General features: G+C 37.2%; 1 protein-coding gene and 1 pseudogene across 1 annotated transcript; both read left to right on the forward strand.

The window, feature by feature from the left end:
• Positions 1-982: 982 nt before the first annotated feature.
• Positions 983-4,812, forward strand: LOC107661188 (syntaxin-2-like). The gene is made up of 9 exons (XM_016450662.1): positions 983-1,062; positions 1,345-1,410; positions 1,538-1,637; positions 1,827-1,901; positions 2,321-2,394; positions 2,490-2,598; positions 2,972-3,045; positions 3,135-3,272; positions 3,502-4,812. Exons 1-9 carry the CDS (start codon positions 1,033-1,035, stop codon positions 3,664-3,666), a joined length of 831 nt encoding a protein of 276 aa, XP_016306148.1. The 5' UTR covers positions 983-1,032; the 3' UTR covers positions 3,667-4,812.
• Positions 4,813-9,048: 4,236 nt separating this feature from the next.
• LOC107661183 (RIMS-binding protein 2-like) overlaps positions 9,049-21,498 on the forward strand; it is a 47,520-nt pseudogene continuing 35,070 nt past the window's right edge.

The following is a 21,498-nucleotide window of genomic DNA, read 5'->3' on the forward strand; positions in this document are numbered from 1 at the left end:
AGTATGCAAACGTAAAAATAATTTTGTATTCAAAAGGATAAAACAACTGCTCTCTTCTCTCACAGTAGTGCGAGTGTGTTTGTGTGTATAGACGTTGTCATGGTAGCGGCATCTGGCTGACGTGATGCGCATGTGCACAGTGAGATGTTCCTTACCTGTGACTTGCGAGTTTTTTTGTGACAGCGCCACCTAGCCAACTCTACTGCAAAGACTAGACCCACCGAAATGAATTAAATTATTATTATTATTTATCTTTCCGCATTTATAACGTGTATTATGCAAGTCTTTCGGTGTCTGGCGCTTGCAGTTATTTAAGCTGTGCAAATACATTTTATTATGCTGGTTGCTATTGCAAAGTGGTAACAGTTATTTGTTATCCAAGAAAAATGAATTTAAAACCCGAATATAGGGGGCTCATGGTTATAAAGTTCAAGAGGGTTACCAAAACATTTTTAGGGTTATGGGTAAGTGCTATAAAATAATGTAAACTACACGTACATGCAAATAATAATAATAATAATAAAATAATAATAATGATGATAATAAAAATAATAATAATAGAGTCCTATCTGAAACTTCTACTCTGCACGGGAACTGAACAGCAACGCTTTTGTTTTCTGAACAGTAACTTTTATTCACACTGTTTTACTTTTGTTTACCTTAATAACAGAAGTGCTGTGATAACTAATCTCTAATCTGCAAGCGTATATAGTATAAAATGAGAACGACGATGTTTATTCATCACACCTAGATGTACGGAAGTAAAATAAGGCGGGGCTGATATCTGTCTTTGTTAGGGTTTGTAAAGTCCGACTCGCTTTTCTGCGAATCGGTTCTTTTGAATAGTTCGTATCAATCCTCGGTAGTACACTTCAAATGAATTGTTCAGACCGATTTTGTGAATCATTTCAACTGGATCACTGAAGAGATTCAACTCAAAAGAACCATTCGTTCACGTTAGTTAGTTTACCAACGAGTCATTCTGTCATACAGTGCGTGCTGTAGCGGGTCAGAAATTAATTTGAAGCCGAAATGAAGGACCGTCTGGGCGATTTAACAGCCGTGAGACTTCAGATTATTTCCTACATTTATGTTATTTAGATGTAAAATACTATAATAATTCACGGTTTTTATAGGTATACTTAGTTTCGCTATATACAGCTTGATAACATGTATTGATCCCTTATGATTAGCCATTGTTGCCTTATATCATGTTTTCTGTTAAAACAAAGTTTGATACGCTGAAAATATTTAAAGCCAGTGGTTTATACGACAGAAAAGTTCCAGCTGTCTTCGTGACTTTTTTTTTAAAATTTGTTTCGACTGTTACCCTTTCCCGATCAGCTCTGCCATGACATCATCATCGCTCCTGTGGAGTCCAATGCTTTCCTGGAGAAATTCATCCCTAAGGTCTGTATATGTGCAATTGTGTTTGAACATCTACATGCCTTTTTATGTGTGGAACTGTCACTTTGTCTTTGCATTATAATTGAGAATATGAAGAACCAATTTTACTCCTGCATGTTAACGTGAACAGGTTAATGAGGTTCAGCAACTTATAGAGAGAATTTCCTTCTGTGTGGAAGAAGTGAAGCTGAGACATTGTGCCATTTTGACAGAAATCAACCCTCCGAATTGTGAGTACATTGAGTTTGTGTCTTTAGTTCTATATGCATTATAGGCACCTATGAAATATTAGGAAATTTAAAACGTTTTCCAGGTTCTGTTAACCTCTATTAATGATTATTGTTCAAAAGGCTTGAGATCAGTTCACGTTTGCTCTGTGTTTCTCTGTACAACATTTTTATGTATATTCTTATTAACAGATGTGAGAGAGGAACTTGAGCAGTTTAGCAGTGACATCAAGCACACAGCCGATGTAATCAAGGTTAAACTAAAAGGTAATTGAATTCAAATGTTTTGTTTTTTTTTGGAGGGAGGGGGGTTGAGAAGAAGTAACCAGGCATACTGATCTGTGAAATGAAACACTTACAGGGGAAATCATTAAGGGATGATTTGACTTGCAAATAGTGAAGCTCACTTCTGTTGTTTTATTGGACATTTTGGATAAATTTATTTCCTCTTTTTAAACTTGGAAATGTGTATGTTTTATTTTATCTTCAACAATAAATATTCTGCTAAACCCAGCTTTATATCTCCTTGAAAGAAAGCAATCAACTCTATTGTCTTTGGTTTCAACTTCAACTGTAGTACATTGTCTTGACCAGTACACTGAAGATTGTAACGTTTTTGTCACTCATTTTGTCACTGAATCTTTTGTTTCACATTTAAAAACATGATTCTGTGATTATTCATATAGATTTAGAAGGAAAATTCTCAGAGTATGAGAATGCTAACAGCAGCTCTGTGTACTATCGCATCCAGAGTACTCAGGTGAGATGCCACTCTGTATTATAAATTCAATATTGTTCTTCAGATATTTGTTTTATTAATTTTTCTCTATGTATCTTTATTTTGTTAATCTATAGCACACAGTACTTTCACTGAGGTTTGCAGAAATAATGAATATGTACAATCAAGAACTGCTATCTTTCCGGACAAAGAGTAAAGATCAGATACAAAGACAGCTGGAAATCAGTGAGTAAACTAACACACTTTCTAACACACCAGAACAAAATGTCTTTGGTCACCACTGCCCATTGTTATATTATATTATATTATATTATATTATATTTACATTTTTAGCTACACTACCATTCATTACTTTGGGGTCGGTAAGATTTTTAAAAAAGAATTAATACTTTTATTCAGCAAGCATGCATTAAATTGATCAAAAGTACGTAAAACAGTAAAGACATAATATTAAAAGAATTTTATTTTTTTTATATATTCATCAAAAAATCCTGTAAAAATATGTATCATGGTTATATATATAGTATATATATTATATAGTATATATAAGATAGATAGATAGAAAAATAGATATAAATCAAACTTGATTTTTTTTAAGGTGGCCAGGTTGTCACTGAAGAGGAGACTGAGGTTTTGCTGCAAAGTAACAATCCTGCTGTCTTTACCTCAAATGTAAGTTTCAAGGTTAACAGACAGCTGAATGCACTTTTCCACATACTGTAAGCTTCCCTTCAAATGTTAATAGAATTCTTTGTGCGCAGATCAACTCTGGCTCATGCATAACGGGGCAAGCACTGAATGAGATTGAGTTACGACATAAGGACATTCTCTATCTGGAGGCCAGCATTCGAGAGCTGCATAGCATGTTTATGGATATAGCCACGTTAGTCAATAGTCAGGTACTGTAAGCTTGCTGGAGAGTTCAGTGAATGAACTAAAATAAAATGGTGCACCATGCCTTAGAACACAGTTAATAACAAACATTTCAGGACATTATCTAGCAAGAATAGTTGATTTACACAAGTGCTTTATTGAAATGAATTTAATGATCAAAATATTGTGCATAAGTGCCATGGGACTATTACCTTGCCATATCATAATTTAAATTTTTCCCCCTATTTTTTATAGGGTGAAATGGTAAACAACATAGCAAAGACTGTGATGCAAGCTGGAAACTATGTAGATCAAGGGAAAGAGAACATAGAAAAAGCTACTGATTACAAGAAGTCCTGGCGGCTAAGACTGCCTATATTCAAGAGCAAAGCAAAACCAGCGACCAGCAAGGGCTCTTGAATGAATCTTGAACTTTGGAATGTATGCTGCTTGCTTTTGAGTTCTATGAAAATGAGGGATTCATACTCTTTGCCTTTTCTTAAAAAATCCCATTGTGTCACTTATTCTACGCCCTGTATCTTTTGCTGATCAGATAATTTTGAGCTGTCTGTGGGATTTTCTCAGCCCATTTACAAACAAATGGCTTTTATTTGTTTCTGCTTAAATGGTTAATGATTAAGCTTGCTCTCAGATAGACAGCACTAGCAGGATTTTTCTGACGCAATATGACAACAATCAAGTGAGTGTCAAGAGGTGTGTTTACATGGACTAATGTTCCTCATTAGGAACATTCATGCTATATACATGCAATACATGCTTAATTTATTCTTGTTCTTTGGATTATTTCAGGTCTACACCACCTCTTTCAATTCAATCAAAATTTTATTCAGATTGATTGAGGTGTTTACATATAGGCTTTTCAGTCCAACTGCACCATCTTCTTCTTTTTTTCAATTTAATGGTGGTTGGGAAACATTTTGTGCATTTCAGCCGAACTGAGCCATCTGATTATAAATGGATTATTTGGGTGCATGTAAACATAGCGAATATAAAAACCCAGTTAGACTCTCATACATTTCATTTTTGTTTCTTGTAATTACTTTTATTAGTTATGTGTATTACTTGGCGATTTGCTTTTGTTTTACTCATAGCTCATCCAAAAATGGAAATTCTGTTATGATTTATTCACCCTTATGTTGTTCCAAACCTGTATGACTTAGTTTTTTCTGTGGAGCGCACATCAAAAATGTCCCAGTATGTTTTTGTCCATACAGTGAAAAACTGGGGTCCAAAACAGCATTTATAGTTGATATAACTAATATATGGCAAAACATTCTTCAACATATCTTCTTATGCAGACGAAAGAAAGTCAAAAAGGCTATTAATGAGGGTGAGTAAACAGTGACTGAATTTTCATATTGGGTGAACTAACCCAACTAATGCATCTGGATTCAGAATATCTGATTATTGTTTAAAAATACAGGTAAATAAATAAGGACAGTCACATGTGTAACATGTACAGTCACAGAAAGTTACTTTGCTACTTTTTCATTCAATTGTTTGCTTATGATGCTGTACAGTTGTATTGTAATCTAGATAATCTAAAAAAAACAGCAATATTGTGAAATGGTGTTACATTTAAAAATGTACATTTTTTTTGCAATATCAATGTTTTTTTTACATTTATTTAATTCCTGTGATTACAAAGCTGAATTTCCAGCAGACAATGCACCATTCTTCAATGTCACATGATTCTTTAGAAATCATTCTAATAGGCTTGGTGCTCAAGTAATATTTCTTCTAATTATCACTGTTGAAGATAGATAGATAGATGGATGGATAGATAGATAGATAGACAGACTAAAAGTCTGTTGGTTTACCTTAGCATGTGTGCAATCTCAAGAGGAACTGATGCGTTCAAAACACACAAATGTAGTCTCGTCCCACATGCAGCCATGAAGATATTAATAGTTCTTCATTCCTGACAAAGGAAATAGCTCAGCAGGGACAGGTCTGTTGTTTCTAAATATAGATTTACTCTTGACTCACACTAGCCTCATAACACTATAGGTGGTTATTATTGTTCTCCATATCTAAGCATATCAAACCACAATACTTCTATCCATAGAAATACCTGCAGCATATGCTTTGTCTAAAGTCTTCTGGTTCATTTCTTCATTGCCCATTTTGACTCGTCTCTGTTCATCTTTACTCTGCCATATGGTCACTCAGCAAGTAGCGACTGTTGTGGGAGCTGTAGGAGGGGAAGAAGATTTAGACACACATACTCTGTGTCTTTGCTGTTTGTGCTACAAAAAGCAGGTTTATTCTGCATCTTTCAGCAAAGATGCACACCATGGAGAACAGGCAGTTTCTCTCTCCCTCTTTCACTTTAATTTTGCACACTGTCTCACATTCACACCTTGTTACACCTCGGAGAAAATGTCAAGGTCTCACTCGCACTCGATCTTCCTGTACCGGTTAAATTGTCAAAATGTAACAGATGTAACAGAACACAGTTTTCCTTAACATTGAGTTGGGCTGCCGTCAACAGGGCCTCAGTACGAGAGGAAAAGACCAGCAGACATCAAACAAAAAGGTAAGGAAAGACATACAGTCTCGTATTCCTGCACAACTTATTTAAAATCAAGAGAAACACCATTATGTGTAATTTTAAGTTCATGCAGGTTATGATTTATGTATAATTATTCATTTAGAGGGTATTCAGGAATTTATGCCAGTTCACAGATGTATTTCAACCTCTGGCTGTGCTATGTGGCCTTATAACTGTCCCGGGTCACCTGTCATCTCTAATAGCTGTTTACTGCATTCTGGTCTGAATAGGTGACATGTCAGTCTCACTGCTGCCCATGGCAAGGTGGTGAACTTTATGCAGGTGTAATGTGTCTCAATAGGGGTCTTAGGAGCAGGGCAGAGGGCAAGAGCAGCCATTTTCTTATCACTAAACAGCTGGGATCCCCCTTTCTTTCTCACACCTATAGCTGCCTCAATTCAAATGTATATATAGTGAGGAAATATTCTGAGAATGTTTTATATCTGTGTTTTGAATATTTTTAAAAGCAGACTAGATGAAACTGAGGATATTGTATTATTTTTTGTGTGTGTTTGGGTCTGCAAAAACACAGGTTTACAGCATGAATGTAAAACTTGCTAAAATGTCTGCATTTTATACAACAGTTTGTTCAAGTCATGGAAGCTGATTGATGGTCGATAGTTCAGAATAGCACACTAGCAGCATCACTGCAGGGGCGGTTCTAGGAGGGATTGGGGGTGGGGTTGGCAGTGCCCCCGTCAACAAGCTTGCCCCCCCCCCCCTAAATTTGGAATCAGATCACACCAAACAATTTTGGGTGAGATGCAAGAAAAACATCACCAGCTGCTAAATTCAAATCTGCGTTCGCTGGCTGGCACAGAGACAGATACACACACGTTTTTAAAGCACCAGCGCACTTAAAACCAATCACATACGATTCTGTTGAGTTTATGAATGCAAGGACCAATCAGAGGCGTTCAGATGAGTCCTCGCTGAAACACGCTGTTTCGTCACCGCAACAAATTGAAGATGTACGAATGCAAGTAAGATATTAATTTCACAGTGTAAACAGCTTTAGAGATTATTATGGGAGTTTTTGAGAGTGTTTGAACTGCTGGACGGAAGTGAAAATGTTCTTTGATAATGTAAACGTTCTTTGCTCTCTTTTTGTACAATGAAAGTGGTATAGGCTAATTAACTTACAATGTTTTTATTAAATTCACATTAAATACAAAGTCAGTCGTATTAAAAATATTTTATGGTGTGACACCCATATCTGGTACTTAAGTAAAGAGACGGATTTTTATGCAAAGTTAATAGATTACACTATTAGGCTACTTTAGAACTAACATAATCTATAAAGGTGCAAAATGCATTTACTTGCACATATTTGAGAATTGAGATATTTCATGATATATTTTGGGAATATTTTGAATTAAAAAAATTTGAATAAAACCCCTGCTGAAAAAACAATAGACACCAATAGAAAATGTGTAATGGTTTTACTGGTTATAATGGGACTTGTATTGGTTTTACTGGAAACTGTAATGGACCCTGTTGGTCTCTACTGGCAATTGGTTGCCTTCTATAGATGGCTTGTTAAAACCAATAAATCCTAATGGAATATGTCCCAAAACACACTACAGAAAACCATTTTTAATGGATAAAAGTTGATGGTTTGTAATGTTAGTAATGTTATTTGGTGTGGAAACCATTCAAATTTTCTGTGATGGTTTTATTGTTGTTTTTTTTGTCAGTAGGGACATAAGCCTATATCAGTTTGTGGCTGCTGGATGTCACATGACAAGCATGAGAGCCCCCTCCCCCCCCACACTTCACTCGTGCCCCTTCAAAAATGATGCCCCTGACACTACAATACAAAATTATTTGTCAAATAAATGAAACATGATGAAACATTCATTTTAGTTGAAATGGTTATAGATTACTTCTAGAGATTGCAGCGATACATGACATGGTGAAAAATGACTGAGAGAGAAACGAATAATAGGGTACTTAAAGTAGGTTAAGATGAATTTTAAAATTGATTTTAAAATTATTGACAGAAAATATACACAAACATACCATTTACAGTGGGTACGGAAAGTATTCAGACCCCCTTCAATTTTTCACTCTGTTATTGTGTTTTTCTGTCAATATGGGGTGCTGTGTGTACATTAATGAGGAAAAAAAATTAACAAATGATTTTAGCAAATGGCTGCAATATAACAAAGAGTGAAAAATTGAAGGGGGTCTGAATACTTTCCGTACCCACTGTAAATAAAATTGTGTTAGTTCTGCCAGTAGGGGCCACTCATGCAACGTAATCAACGACGTACATCCGAGTCGAGGAGGAGACGGAGGGAAGTTAGCGAGGGAAAGGCAGAAAAAAACGAACTGGAACACAGCCCCTATAACTATACAAGAGTGAATAAATAATTCACTTAACTGATCACTTCAAACAAAGATTGATTCAGGAATGAAACACCACTACTGCGCCTGCGCTGTTCTGAAACGCAACAACTAAAACTGTTACCAGTGCGTTTTCTCAGCACAGTTAGTGAAGCTAACCATTACTAGGCTATAACTAATATCAATGTACTACTGGTATATGTAAGTACATGTATTTTGTAACTAACTTTTACCATTATGTATGACATAATCACCCTCCCAGTCAGTTTGTTGGAAATAATTTTGCTGGGGGGCAGAAATAGACAATAGGACTATGACTGGAAAAAATTGCCTAAAATATAAATTACTTAGTATAAACGTCTTTTCTGTAAAGTCAAGGCTAAATGTGATATCACATTGTACTTAACAAATTGGGATATCACAAACACACTATTAAAGCAAACTATTCTCTTAAAAGTTTGTTAGAGTTCAAATGATAAACTTAAGAGCAGCTAACTTAATACATCAACTAAAAATCATAATGCTGAGACAAACTGGTTAAAAGCTATAGCAAAAATAGCTAAGAACACGGGTTAGTTCTGAGAAAAGACCGACCATCATTTATGTTTACAGTTTATATTTTGTTTTGCCACTAGTTATCTAATGTAATGAGTTTCATACTTTACATTTTGGCAAGTGTGACCTACACATTCAGATACTTACAGATGGACCACCATATTGTATGTTTGTGCAAGATAAATGAAGTATAATTCATTGTGTTAGTGTTGTAGGAGATGCGAGGTCAAAGGATTGACGTAGAGCAGCTTCTCAGGCAGTCACAGACTGAACTGCTATGGATCCAGCGACAGCTGTCAATCATAGCAGCAGGAGATGCCTGTCATGCCCGGGCCCAAAAGAAGGTGAGTAATCCTTTTTACACTTTTAATTAAAAATTTACACTTGCACAATCTGATCCCTAATGGTTTCTCATACACAATACGTCTAGTAGCAATGATGGTTCTTTTACACAAGATGGCACCATCCTGCCACATATACATTCACGCAGCCTAACATCCTGACCTACCAATCAGAGTACAACGAGCCAGCACAATTGCCCCACCAGCCAATGGAGGGTGTGTTTGTGTCATGTGAGGAAATGACAGGTGATGCACATAGACAGAGGGTGTGGTTGCAATGCAGTGTCCTATCAGGATCATCTTGAAAGTGTAGGCCTGGTCCCCCCCCCTTGAGAATAGACATGCCATCTTAAACTGATGCATTTGTAGAGGACTGCCCCAGTGCAGGGGGGTGGGGTGGAGGGGGAGAGCACTACAGGAGCAGCTGGGGTTGCTTGGCAACAGAGCAGAGGAGACTGTAACACATTCCGTATTGGGAATCTGTTTCCATTTTTTTCCCAACAAGACCTGTTTCCTCAGCGCAAAGAGTGGCTAATGGCCGGGATGTGCCTACCATGCTGTCTAAGTAATCCCTCTTAATGCCCCAGTGTGCATTAAAATCTGATGTAACTGTGTGATATTCAGAGACAGTGAACTTAATTTCCCCTTGTTTGGTGTCGCTGTGGGATGAATGGAGCGGAATGCCCCTGTTTTTTCCCCTCTGTTCCTTGAGATAACGCAAACAAATCACATTAGGGCAAGATAGCAATACCAACATTTCTAGGTGGCATATGGATAACAAGATAACCCAAGATGCAGTATAACCCATATATGTGAAAAATTAAATATGGTGTCCATCTTAAGGTTCGTGAAAAAAACCAGGAGGAATGTCTTGCTACAATTTGTTTGATTCTGTTTTTCTTATATGCTTAAAGCCTTTATCAATTAAAAATCTAAACCTGTATATTATTAGTTCAAATGGGAGGAATGGCTAATGGAAATGGCACACATGGAAAAAATGTATCAACATTTAGTAACTATGTAAATAAAAGGGTTTTCAAATTGGGGTGTCAGTGGAAAGGTTCTGAGAAAATAGTTTAAAATTTAAATGAATAATAAAAAGATGGACAATAACAATACAAATAATAATTAATAAAAAAGGTAATAATAAAAAGTAGTCATTTACAAAAAAAATGCTAAATAGATAATATAATAAAACAATAAAAATACAAATGTATTATTTTATTCTAAATATATTCATAACAATACTCTTAATAGTTTGTAGAAAACGGATAGTGTGAGGTTTTTATATAAATACATATTTTTTTCTTGATAATATTGTATACATATCTTATATTATCTGCCTTTATATTTAAGGAAGGGGTCCTTCACAAGGGGATCATCATATTTGGGCCATCAAAACCCCAGATTATGTCACAAAAATAATACTAATAGCACTACTGCAAATGATGAGATGCATTGAATTGGCTTTTGCAGCATTAGAAAGGCCATGCGTGAAAAGGCAAATGATTTACACATCAGTGATGGGAGTGGCTCTACACTTCACTGCTCTCCGTGTGTGCAAGTGTTGGGATACAGAGAGAGCCTGTGTGTGCGAACTGTAGGAGAGCAAGAGAGAGTATACCGAGGAGCATGCGCAATTCTCTATGACCGTGTGTGTGTGAGAGAGACGGAAAGAGAGCAAGAAAGGGAACGCACCGTTCTGTTGCACCACTCCTAGAGAGCCTGGAGACGCTCTCACACTGTCTAACTCCTGTTCCAGCTCAGGGCTTCTGCAGGGACACACATGCACGCATGAGCACAGAGACACACACCACAGACGTGTCGTCACTGCCACTCCTGGCAGCCGGTGATATAAGGGAGTGGGAGCGCTAAGGAGAAGAAGGAGAGGTGGAAGCGGCTAGCGTTAAGGTACAGTATACACGCAGATCATGTTTGATATGAATGAGATCAGTAGCAAAGAGAATGTGTGTGTAATGCCGTGCCGTTATGCCTACATGTCGCCCTTCCTTGGCTCAGAACAGAGCGTGCGCTGGTTCATTCCAGCTCTGGAATACTGCAAAGAAAGGCAAGAGAGCATCCTACAGGATATGGCATGATCCAGATGTGCAGGGAGACATTTGACCTGGCGGCATCTGGAGTCAGGTGGTGGATTGCGATGATGTCTTGTTGCTTAATCTTCTACAGGAAGTTCAGAGGATGCAAACACACAGATAACCTGAGGATACAAGTTGATCCGTGTTAATAGACATTACCCTTTTTTGGTAGGGTTGACTATCGGCTTGATTTGTTGGTCTAATGGCTCATTAGTTTCCTGGTTAATGCTTCCATCCCACTTGCAGGGCTTTTCACTTGTTATACATGAGAAGTTGGATACATTGAGCTGTGTGTTTGACCAGCCTGTGTTTTTCCATAGCTCTGCTGGCTCTGGTTGGGTTGGTACTGATGGGGCAGTAGGTTGACTGGCTGTGACTGAGTTTGCTAATGTAGTGTAGCATGCAAACCAGCTGGAGACCTGGCACACACACCACAGTGTGATTGGTAGTATTACTATTCTGATACAGCAGACTGTTTACTGAGATTATGTAAGATCTCTCAGTTCAATCCACACAGACACACAAAACAGAGAGCTTTGAAACACACAGAATGTGATTGGCAACTGTTGGGTTTCTGGCATTGATACTACAGGCCAAAAGGCTGGCAGTTGATTTGAGTGTTTAAAATGTGTTTAAGGCTTAATTGTATGTGTGTCTCATTATTAATGATGCTATATTTGATCCACCAACTGTTATCAATGTTGGCTAGTAATCCTTTTTTGTTGTTGTTTTGGTTGTTGTTGCATTTTCTTTGAACTGAACTTCTTAATGTTTCTAGCTAGATGCAAAAAGCAAAATTTGAGGAATTTTTTCTGTTAATTTTAAAGAGAAGGAAAAATATGAAATATTATGATTATGATGAAATATTATGTGCTACATTTTGTAGGTTGCAGAATACAAGATTATAAAGAGAAATGGGGAGAGAGATATGATGTCAAATGGACAAGAGCAGCTTTTCAGGTTGCATTTATGTGGGCCATAACCTTAGCTTAGCTATATCTTGCTTTTAAAGCATATAACTTTTCAGGGTTCAGTAAGAGCCACATTGAATGTTTGCCACTATGTGCTTGATAGTCAGTACTTTTCCTAAACTGCCCTGTCCACACGAACGCGGTTATTTTAAAAACAGCATCTTTTTCTACGCGGTTTGGCCGTTCCTCCACACGCAAACGCAGCACCAGGTCACTGAAACCGAACATTAAAAAATAAAAACTCCTGTCAGGGTGAAGATTTTCAAAAACTCCGGTTGCAGTGTTATCGTGTAGACAGCGAAACCGGAGTTTTTGGCTTGTGACGTCAGAGCCTGCGCTGTCATCTCTGCCTACTGGAAACTTTTTCAGGCTTCTGATTGGCCAACATGGATTTACGGTTGAGATTATATCGCCACCTGTTGGTTTGGCATGCTCTTGACAGTGCTTCATGGCATGCGTTTGCGTTTTCATGTGGACAGAGATTTTTTTAAAACGGAAGAAGGAAAAGTCCGTTTTTAAAAATACCCGTGTACGTGTGGACATGGCCTTAGAGGCTCTAATGACGGGGACAGAAAACTGCTCATTTTTAATCAGCATGCTTTAATACTTGATTGGACATTAAAAATCTTGTTTGATTATACCAATCTGTACAATAAATGTTAGGTATTTTCTGCTCTGCCCTGATTTCTGTCAAGGAAGCATGGTTTTATGGTTGTATGTCTTTAGTAAATATTGTAACATTTGAATGTTTTCATAATGGTTATATTTAAGAGTAACTTTACAGGTGCATCTCAATAAATTAGAATGTCTTGGAAAAGTTCATTTATTTCAGTAATTCAACTCAAATTGTGAAACTCGTGTATTAAATAAATTCAATGCACACAGACTGAAGTAGTTTAAGTCTTTGGTTCTTTTAATTGTGATGATTTTGGCTCACATTTAACAAAAAACCCACCAATTCACTATCAACAAATTAGAATAATTTCATATTCATAACTTCATAAGACCAATAAAAAAAACATTTTTAGTGAATTGTTGGCCTTCTGGAAAGTATGTTCATTTACTGTACATGTACTCAATAGGTAGGGTCTCCTTTTGCTTTAATTACTGCCTCAATTCGGCGTGGCATGGAGGTGATCAGTTTGTGGCACTGCTGAGGTGGTATGGAAGCCAGGTTTCTTTAGATGCACCTGTATGTTCTCTGTTTCAGTGGTTCTCAAACCTCTCCATGAAGTACCCCCAAGCACTGCACAATTTGTATGTCTCCCTATATCTGACACACCCACTGCAGGTCTTGCAGTCTCCACTAATGAGCTGATGAGTTGAATCAGGTGTGATAGATGAGGGAGACATACAAAATGTGCAGGACTGGGGGTACTCCAGGACAGGTTTGAGAACCATTGCTCTATTTGATAACAACACGGGTTCTGACATATCACATTAGTTCATTTTATTTAGCAGTAACGGATTAACTAATGATGTGCTGTTTAGTTTAAATTGTCCTATTGAGACTTTGGCACTGTGCAGCTCAGTTATGTTATGTTATGTAAATATAATGAATAATGTATCTGGCTTAACAGATTTAGCACTGATAACATATGAATTATGTACTTCAAAAGGGAATTCAGCGATCTCAGAAGGTGTAAAAGTAATAGTTTTTAGCTAGAGGGTTTTTTTGGGAGAGTTTTTCTGGTATTTCTTGAGTGACCATGAGTAGGTTACATGGTCTGGTTTGGGATCAGATCCCTTCTAATGCAGTGCTTCAGCTTTGTTACAGTGCCAGTGTTCCTGTCAGCACGCACAGTTGGCAAGTATCAGAAAAAACAAGCAAACGCTCGATAATCTGGACGTGATTCTTTGCAGCCTAAATTGTATCGGTGTAATGCATAAGTAACATCACAAAGATTGATTTTTTTAACTAGAAGTCTTGTGGTTATACCCACAGCATAAACAGTTTCATTTATCTCTTTTTAAGGAGTTCACCCACACAGATTATTTAAATATGAATTTCAGATGTTTGTTATTTACGTCTTAAACCTTTGAAAGATACACTGTGTAATTTTTGCACCACTAAAAAAAAGTAATGGCTGTTTTCGAACAGGTTTTCTGAATCTTCTGATAGTCTCTCACCATACTCACACCTGAGCCAAAGTTGCATCAGACTGCTCAAATTAGCCCAACAGCATCCAAAAGTGCCACAGAACCAAATTATTATTATTTTGCAGGGAAATACAGGCATACAAGTGGTTTACTTATAATTGACATTTCTAAGATGAGAGGGACCATTTTAAAAACAAATAAAACTTAAAGGGCACCTATTATGCAAAATTCACTTTTAAATGTTGTTTGAACATAAATGTGTGTTTGCAGTGTGTGTATACACCCCCCATTCCAGCTGTATCCCTTCAGAGACATAACCGACTGTGTTTTTGTAACTTGTGTGTGTTTTTATTTTGACATAAACTTGTGTGTATTTGACGTATTTAAGCACAATAAGACACGAAAGTGAGCTTAGTTTAGTACTCACATGCCATGTGACAGCTGCTTTCAAACAGCGTGTTTCTGCTTCCATTCAAAATAGGCATTTTCAAAATTATATAATAAATGATCTGTGGGGTATTTTGAGCTGAAACTTAACAGACACATTCTGGAGACACCCAAGACTTATATTACATACTGTAACATGCAGGATTGTGTCCACTGTGTTCATCCTGAACAGTGTTGGGGTAACGCATTACAAGTAACGCGAGTTACGTAATCAGATTACTTTTTTTCAAGTAACTAGTAAAGTAACGCATTAATTTTTTAATTTACAAGAAAATATCTGAGTTACTTTTTCAAAAAATCCCATTTATTGACTGACAAGTCTCCTGTCCCCATATTGGGAGAAATCGGAAGTGCAGAGGAGTTGAGTGCGCTGTGTGAACATGATGTTACTGTAGTTCTAGACTAAATGTGAATTAATTCATTCCTCTCACAAAACAGATTTAGTGTTCATCAAAATGAATTAAAAGAGTGAAATGCAAACTCAGAATATGACGCAAACCTGTAATAATTAAATATGTTAAATAACACAAATGTATCTAATTTTATTAACCAATGTCTTTGCTGCTGACCTTTGATGATCCAGTTCAACCATACTAATAAGCAAAAATTACTTCATTGTTTTTTTTATTGCTGAAGAGTGTTTCTTCTCCTGCGTTCTACTGTACAGATGTGAATTTACTTTTCCTTCAGCCTGAGGTTTATTCATTACACTTTTTGTTGTGAAAGGGATTTTACATTTGCTATAAATAGAACTTCTTATATTAAAAACAATCAAGCCCTGCTCATATTTAAAAAGTAACGCAAAAGTAATGCATTACTTTCCATAAAAAGTAACTAAGTAACATAATTAGTTACTTTTTTAGGGAGTAACGCAATATTGTAATGCATTACTTTTAAAAGTAACTTTCTCCAACACTGATCTTGAAAGTTTGCCTGCTAAGTCACTGCCCTGTCTGCCCTCTTCCCCTGCAGCTGAAGCAGGAGGCCCAGCCGTTGCACCTGGCCTCTCACGCAGCTCACCATGTGAATCGCTGCCGCCTCCTAGAGGAAAAGAACAGAGCTCTTAAACTAGAGCTAGCCACGCTCAGACAGCAGAAACGACAACACAGATCTCTGGTAAGTCAGTTTGTGGTGTGTTTTTGTTGCTTATTTGTTCAGTTTTTGGAAATAGTCACACTTCTGGATTTCAGCATGTTGTCTGAAACTCCTCTTCCCTGGTGAGAAGCTTAATGAGTGATCGCAACAGTTGTTTTCTGTAAGGTAAAATGCACAGGAAGTCCCTGAATCGTCTACTGTGTTCCAAGTGGTGTGATGCTGAAGCTGTTGCCCTGGCAACAAGCCCACTGGTGAGGGAGGACCGGTTGGTAATGGAAAACTGACAGACCATAATAATGGCTTTTGTTATAAGCCTCAGTTGCAACAGATCAATTTTGTCCCGCTGAATGGAGATGGGAAGTGACATGCACAAATTTAACTGAGAGAAAGTTTGCTGTACTTTAGAGCATACTTTAGAATTTTACCAGAAGATAAGCAAAGTTTTTTAAGGGGATGGGGAAAGGGATGAAAACCAAGTCTTCACTTACTCACCCTCGTATTGTTCCAAACCTGTATGACTATCTACCTTGCAACTCTGAAGGAGACTGATAATCTTCCCCTCCAGGGGGCTGCTCACCGTGGCAACCAGATTTTTCAGTGAATATCAGCCTGATTTGTTGAAATCTGTCAGACCAGTTTTGTGAACTTTATTAACAGATTCATTTAAAAGATTGTACTCTAAAGAATGATTTGTTCATGAACCAGGCATCACAATATTTCTCATTAGAACTTTCCAAGGAGAGTTTGAGTGGATGTCAAGATTTTCTGTTATTAACAACTTACACTGCTGTTCAAAAATATGGGCTCAGTATTTTTTTTAAAGACAAAGTTTTATTCAGCAAGGATTAATTAAATTAAATGATCAAAAGTGGCAGTAAAGACACCTAAAATGTTACTAAAGATTTCTGTTTTGAATAAATAATAAATGCTGTTCTTTTACATTTCTATTTATCAAAGAATCCTGAAAAAGTATCATGGTTTCAACAAAAATATTAAGCAGCACATCTGTTTTCAACATTGATAATAATAAAAAAAAAATTTTGAGCATCAAAACAGCATGATTCCTGAAGGATGCGACACTGGAGACCTGAATAATGGCTGCTAAAAAATTCAGCTGTGCCAACAAAGGAAAAAATTACATTTTAAAATATTTTCAAATTGAAAACAGTTATTTTAAATTGCAATAATTTATTATTTCAATAATTTATTATAACTTGAATTTCATAAAACTGAGTCATAATATAAAGAGACTTCTTTGAGACACATTACAAAATTGTACCCCTTCTTTCGAACGGTAGTGTAAAAGTGCTTTTCACATAGAATGATATCTTATGGCTTTAGCAGACTAAAAATATGGTGTATATACAAATTGAATGATATTATGCTTTTATGTTCCTTAACAGATAGTAGTTCTCTAACTGTAACAGCACCACAGAAGGTAATTCATACTATCAATAGTTTATTTAATAAATTGTATTATAAGTAGGCAGGGGCAACTATGTCTGTGTGAGTATTAAGAACACACTTGTGCATATTTTCAAATATTTTGAGTTTGTGTGTTGCTTTGAAAATGTGTTAATTTAAACAAACTTTAGTAATAAACTTAACACAATGTTAGATTTTCTGTTTTTTTTAAATGCAAACTTGCCTGAAGTCCTTAAATTGAAAGAGAGAGAAAGGAACGTCAAGGCTGGCATTGGTTCAGATTCAAAATGATCACACCTCTTCATTTATTAGCTTCAGTTGTGATAGTGGTGAACCAGACGAATATGCTGTGACAGTTGTTGCAGTGCGAGTCCTGTGGCTGGTTGCCAGGCGACCGTCTCTGACAGACAGCGCAGAGAGTGAACCTGTGGTGAGGAATGACCTTCTGTCTCTAGAGAAAGTGTCTCACGCCTGCTGCTGCTTAGGAACCGCCCACCTCATCTCTATGGCACTGCCTGTCCTGTGGAGAAAGGAAGGCCGTGGAAAAGCCTGGCTGTAGTATAATTAGTTTCATGAATAACAGTCATGACTATAATGACAAAAGCAGATAATTAATACAGAGTAATAACAGTCCGGATAGAGGCCCATCTACTTAATTAGCTGAGCCAAAGTATGTCTCAGTAGAGAATTTAGATGGGTTAAAGGAGTACACAGTGTTTTTCTGTAAGGATGTTGCCAGTCAAGAGAGGGTTATATCAGAAGTGTTGGGCCCTGGCTTGGGTTACCATGTCCTCTAATAGAATTAGACTGAGACAGTGATCTCTTAGCTGGACCATGCTGCTTGCTTAACTGTATTTTCTTCTCCATTGCATCGACCGCTGGAGTCATTTGGAGCAGGAGGTCCATTCCATTCCAGATCCTTGTCTCAATAGTTAGACCAGGACAGGAAGCATCAGCTCCAGCTGAATGTGTGCCCACTGAGAGCTTGTCGTTAATTTCGTTAATTGCAATCTTGTGTTGAAATGTGAACGTGATATAACAAAGTGAACGTTTCAGGATGTAGGCTGATATTTGCTTGAGTGTCATATGAAATAAAAACAAATCCAAAGTTCTGTCATGAAACTCAAGATGGTGCAGTCTGATAGGTCTAACTCAGTCTTATCTGACATAATGACATCATTGTCACATGGTGCAGCTGATTGGTTCTTTGTATCAGCAGCCAATGAGCTTGCTGCCGCTCAACATTCAAATATGCGGCTAGTGCTTGCTGTAGCAGTTGCAGCGCGGTTCAGAAACCCTCCACCTTCCCTAGCTCCACCTGTATAGATCTGCTATGGGGTGATTCATATATATTATATATGAGGGTTATTTTATATGTTATGTGCAGCAGCAGTATTTCTTACATGCTCACAGCAGCATGTTGTGGATGTATTGGCAGTAGCAAGTGTAGCGAACACATTAACACATTGTCATGTACATTACTATGCTAAACCCTCTGAGAGTTGTCATGATAGAACTGTAGAACATGATAGAACTGATTACATTTAATAATTTTATTAGATTATTGATGTTTTTAAATATTCACTTAAGTGACAAAAAAAATGATTGAAAATTTAATATTTATTTAAAAATAGGGTTAATGCACTATTAAATATGCAATATAAACTGAAATTGATACTGATCAATTAAAATATCTTTAGTAACTGATATGGTACCAATATCTAACCTAGTTATTTTTTAAAAATATTTTGTGTATAAACAAGAAACATTAAACTAAAGTTCCTTCTTTAAATTACAGCTTTGTTAATCACTTGCCTAATTTCTTAAAGCCCACAGCATTATGTGGAAGTCATATATTATGAGCATGATTGACCACAATAATATTCTGACCTCAGTTTTCTGAAAGCAATTTTCACAATTGATTTCTGCATGCCAGTTGCCAAAACAGAATGAATCACTGCCTGTAAACTAAAACCTGGGATTAATATTTATTCCTCTGCTGCTTGTAAATTCCCATTTGTAGAGTCGTGCCTCTGTGACTGTGTATGGAAGAGAGAGGAAAAACAACAAAACACCTTCAGGGAAGATATTCGAGTTTCTGGAGCGAATATCCCTTCTGCTGTTCCTCTAATTGAAGCATCCCGGAGAGATACATACAGTCAAGGGTTTAAAACTAACCAGGTCTCTGCTACATTCATATTAACATCAGTTGCGTAAGGGTATTTTCTATATTCAGTTAGATATTTGAGATTTTATGTAAAGAAAACTAATTTCCAACATGTGTAACCACAATAAATTAAGTTCAGAAAAATAATACATTTTTGCAGCGTACTTGATGTATCTTACTAATGTCTGTCTTAAGTTATCCTCTGTAGAGAAGCTTCTATCAAGAACAAACTGTAGAAGTAAATGTAAATTGTAACTATCCTAACTCTCCCAGACCTCTCTGGAGAGTGACTCCTACACTGTTAACCTCTCCATATGAAATACTTGCTTTTCTTTTTTAAAAAAAGATTGAAGACTGAAGATGATTTCTAGACAACATTACAGCCATTTTTACCAACATGGACAGTGACCACTAAAGCTGTACAGTGACCCAGTGTAGTAAAAGGACTTTTTGCTTCACCTTCCGATGGCAAGTGAATTGAGAATATTTCATACCATCAATGAAACTGCATTTTATTTTGTATTATTTAGCTGTTTTTTTCTCTTGCTCATTAGTAACAGAGAGCAGAAGTCATTATTTTGAAACTACAGCTGCCACAAAACCATGACACGGTGTTAAGTTTTAATATTTAGTGTGCTTGTCTTCACTGTTTCTGTAATGTATATGCACTCCCTTTAACTGGAAATCTATATAGGCCACCCCATACATATGGAATCCCACAATTTTATCGGCGCTTTAAAAGCTTTGTGGTATGATGCTTCGTATCCATTACACTTGCAGCTCTATTTCGATGCGGTGTGTAGATCTCCCTCTTAGAGCAAGCCGAAAGCCACATCCTGCATCATTTTATACCTAGTCATGTTTGCAAGCAGAGGTATCAGTCTGACTGCAGGGTTTCTCAGATGTGGGACTCCCTTAAAGCAGTGCTGATTACAGCAGACAGCGAAGGAAAGAGGACAGTACCTCTGAAACAGGGTAACGCGAGCCTCTGTACATGATGTGACTTTGTGTGTCCTATTTATATAAAAATACATTTATATAAAAAATGTGAATATCCTATTATATAAAAAATATATATTTTATTCTAAAATTGTATAACCTTTCGATATAATAGTACTGTTAAAGGGATAGTTCACCCAAAAATGAAGATTCTGTCATTAATTACTCACCCTCATGTCGTTCCAAACCTTTGTTCATCTCCAGAACTCAAATTATTTTGATGAAATCTGAAAGGTTTCTGACCTTGCATTGACAGCAATGGAACTAGAGAAGACATTATTGAATAAAGTCGCTATTTTTGTATTCTTTGCACACAATGTCCTTTCTACCTTTCTGGGCCTTGAACGTGTCAGTTGCGTTGCTGTCTATGCAAGGTCAGAAAGCTCTCGGATTTCATCAAAAATATCTTAATTTGTGTTCCGAAGATGAACGAAGGTCTTACGGGTTTAGAACGACATGAGGAAGAGATTTAAATTATTGTAAAACTTCACAATAATCAATCTGTTAAAAATGACAGGAGAAACACATTTCAGTCAACATTGGGTGTCAATCCCTGCTGAAGGGGTGTATTTGTACGTTAAAGATTTCCCCCAATTAGCTCCACCTACTCCCTGTGTCTGCTTCACTTCTGCGTGGAGGTTTGGTAACGTCAGGGAGGGATCATGGTTTTAGGAGTTGCCGCCCACTCGACAGCCTACTTCCATCATTTCCCCTCCCACTTCCTCCCTCCTCCACCCGCATTCAGCATCAGTCACTCAGGGAGGGGATGGAGGGCAGACCGTAGCGTATGGTGGGGGAGCTCTGTGCCTCTGCTTCTGCAGCATGCAGCAGGCCTTGTAAAGAGAGAAGGAGAGCGAGAAAGAGAGAGAGCTGCCGTTACCGCTGTCTGACATTTGCACGCACAGAGGAAGCAAGACGGAGGAGGAGAGGAAGAGTGCAAAAGGGAAAGGAAAGAACATTTTCTGCAGGTTTAAGAGCCTTTGGAACTGGGAACTGAGACGGTAAATATTTCCTCTTCTCATTTATCCTTTTGCTGCAATTCTCTGTTCCTCTCACTTTCCTTCCTCTGACTGCAGCTTGGCTGTGGGGATTCCAGCGTGTGTTTCTGCATGAGGAGATGTGCAGCATAGTA

The sequence above is a fragment of the Sinocyclocheilus anshuiensis genome, unplaced genomic scaffold (genome assembly GCF_001515605.1).
Source record: "Sinocyclocheilus anshuiensis isolate Anshui unplaced genomic scaffold, SAMN03320099.WGS_v1.1 scaffold671, whole genome shotgun sequence".
NCBI lineage: Eukaryota > Metazoa > Chordata > Actinopteri > Cypriniformes > Cyprinidae > Sinocyclocheilus > Sinocyclocheilus anshuiensis.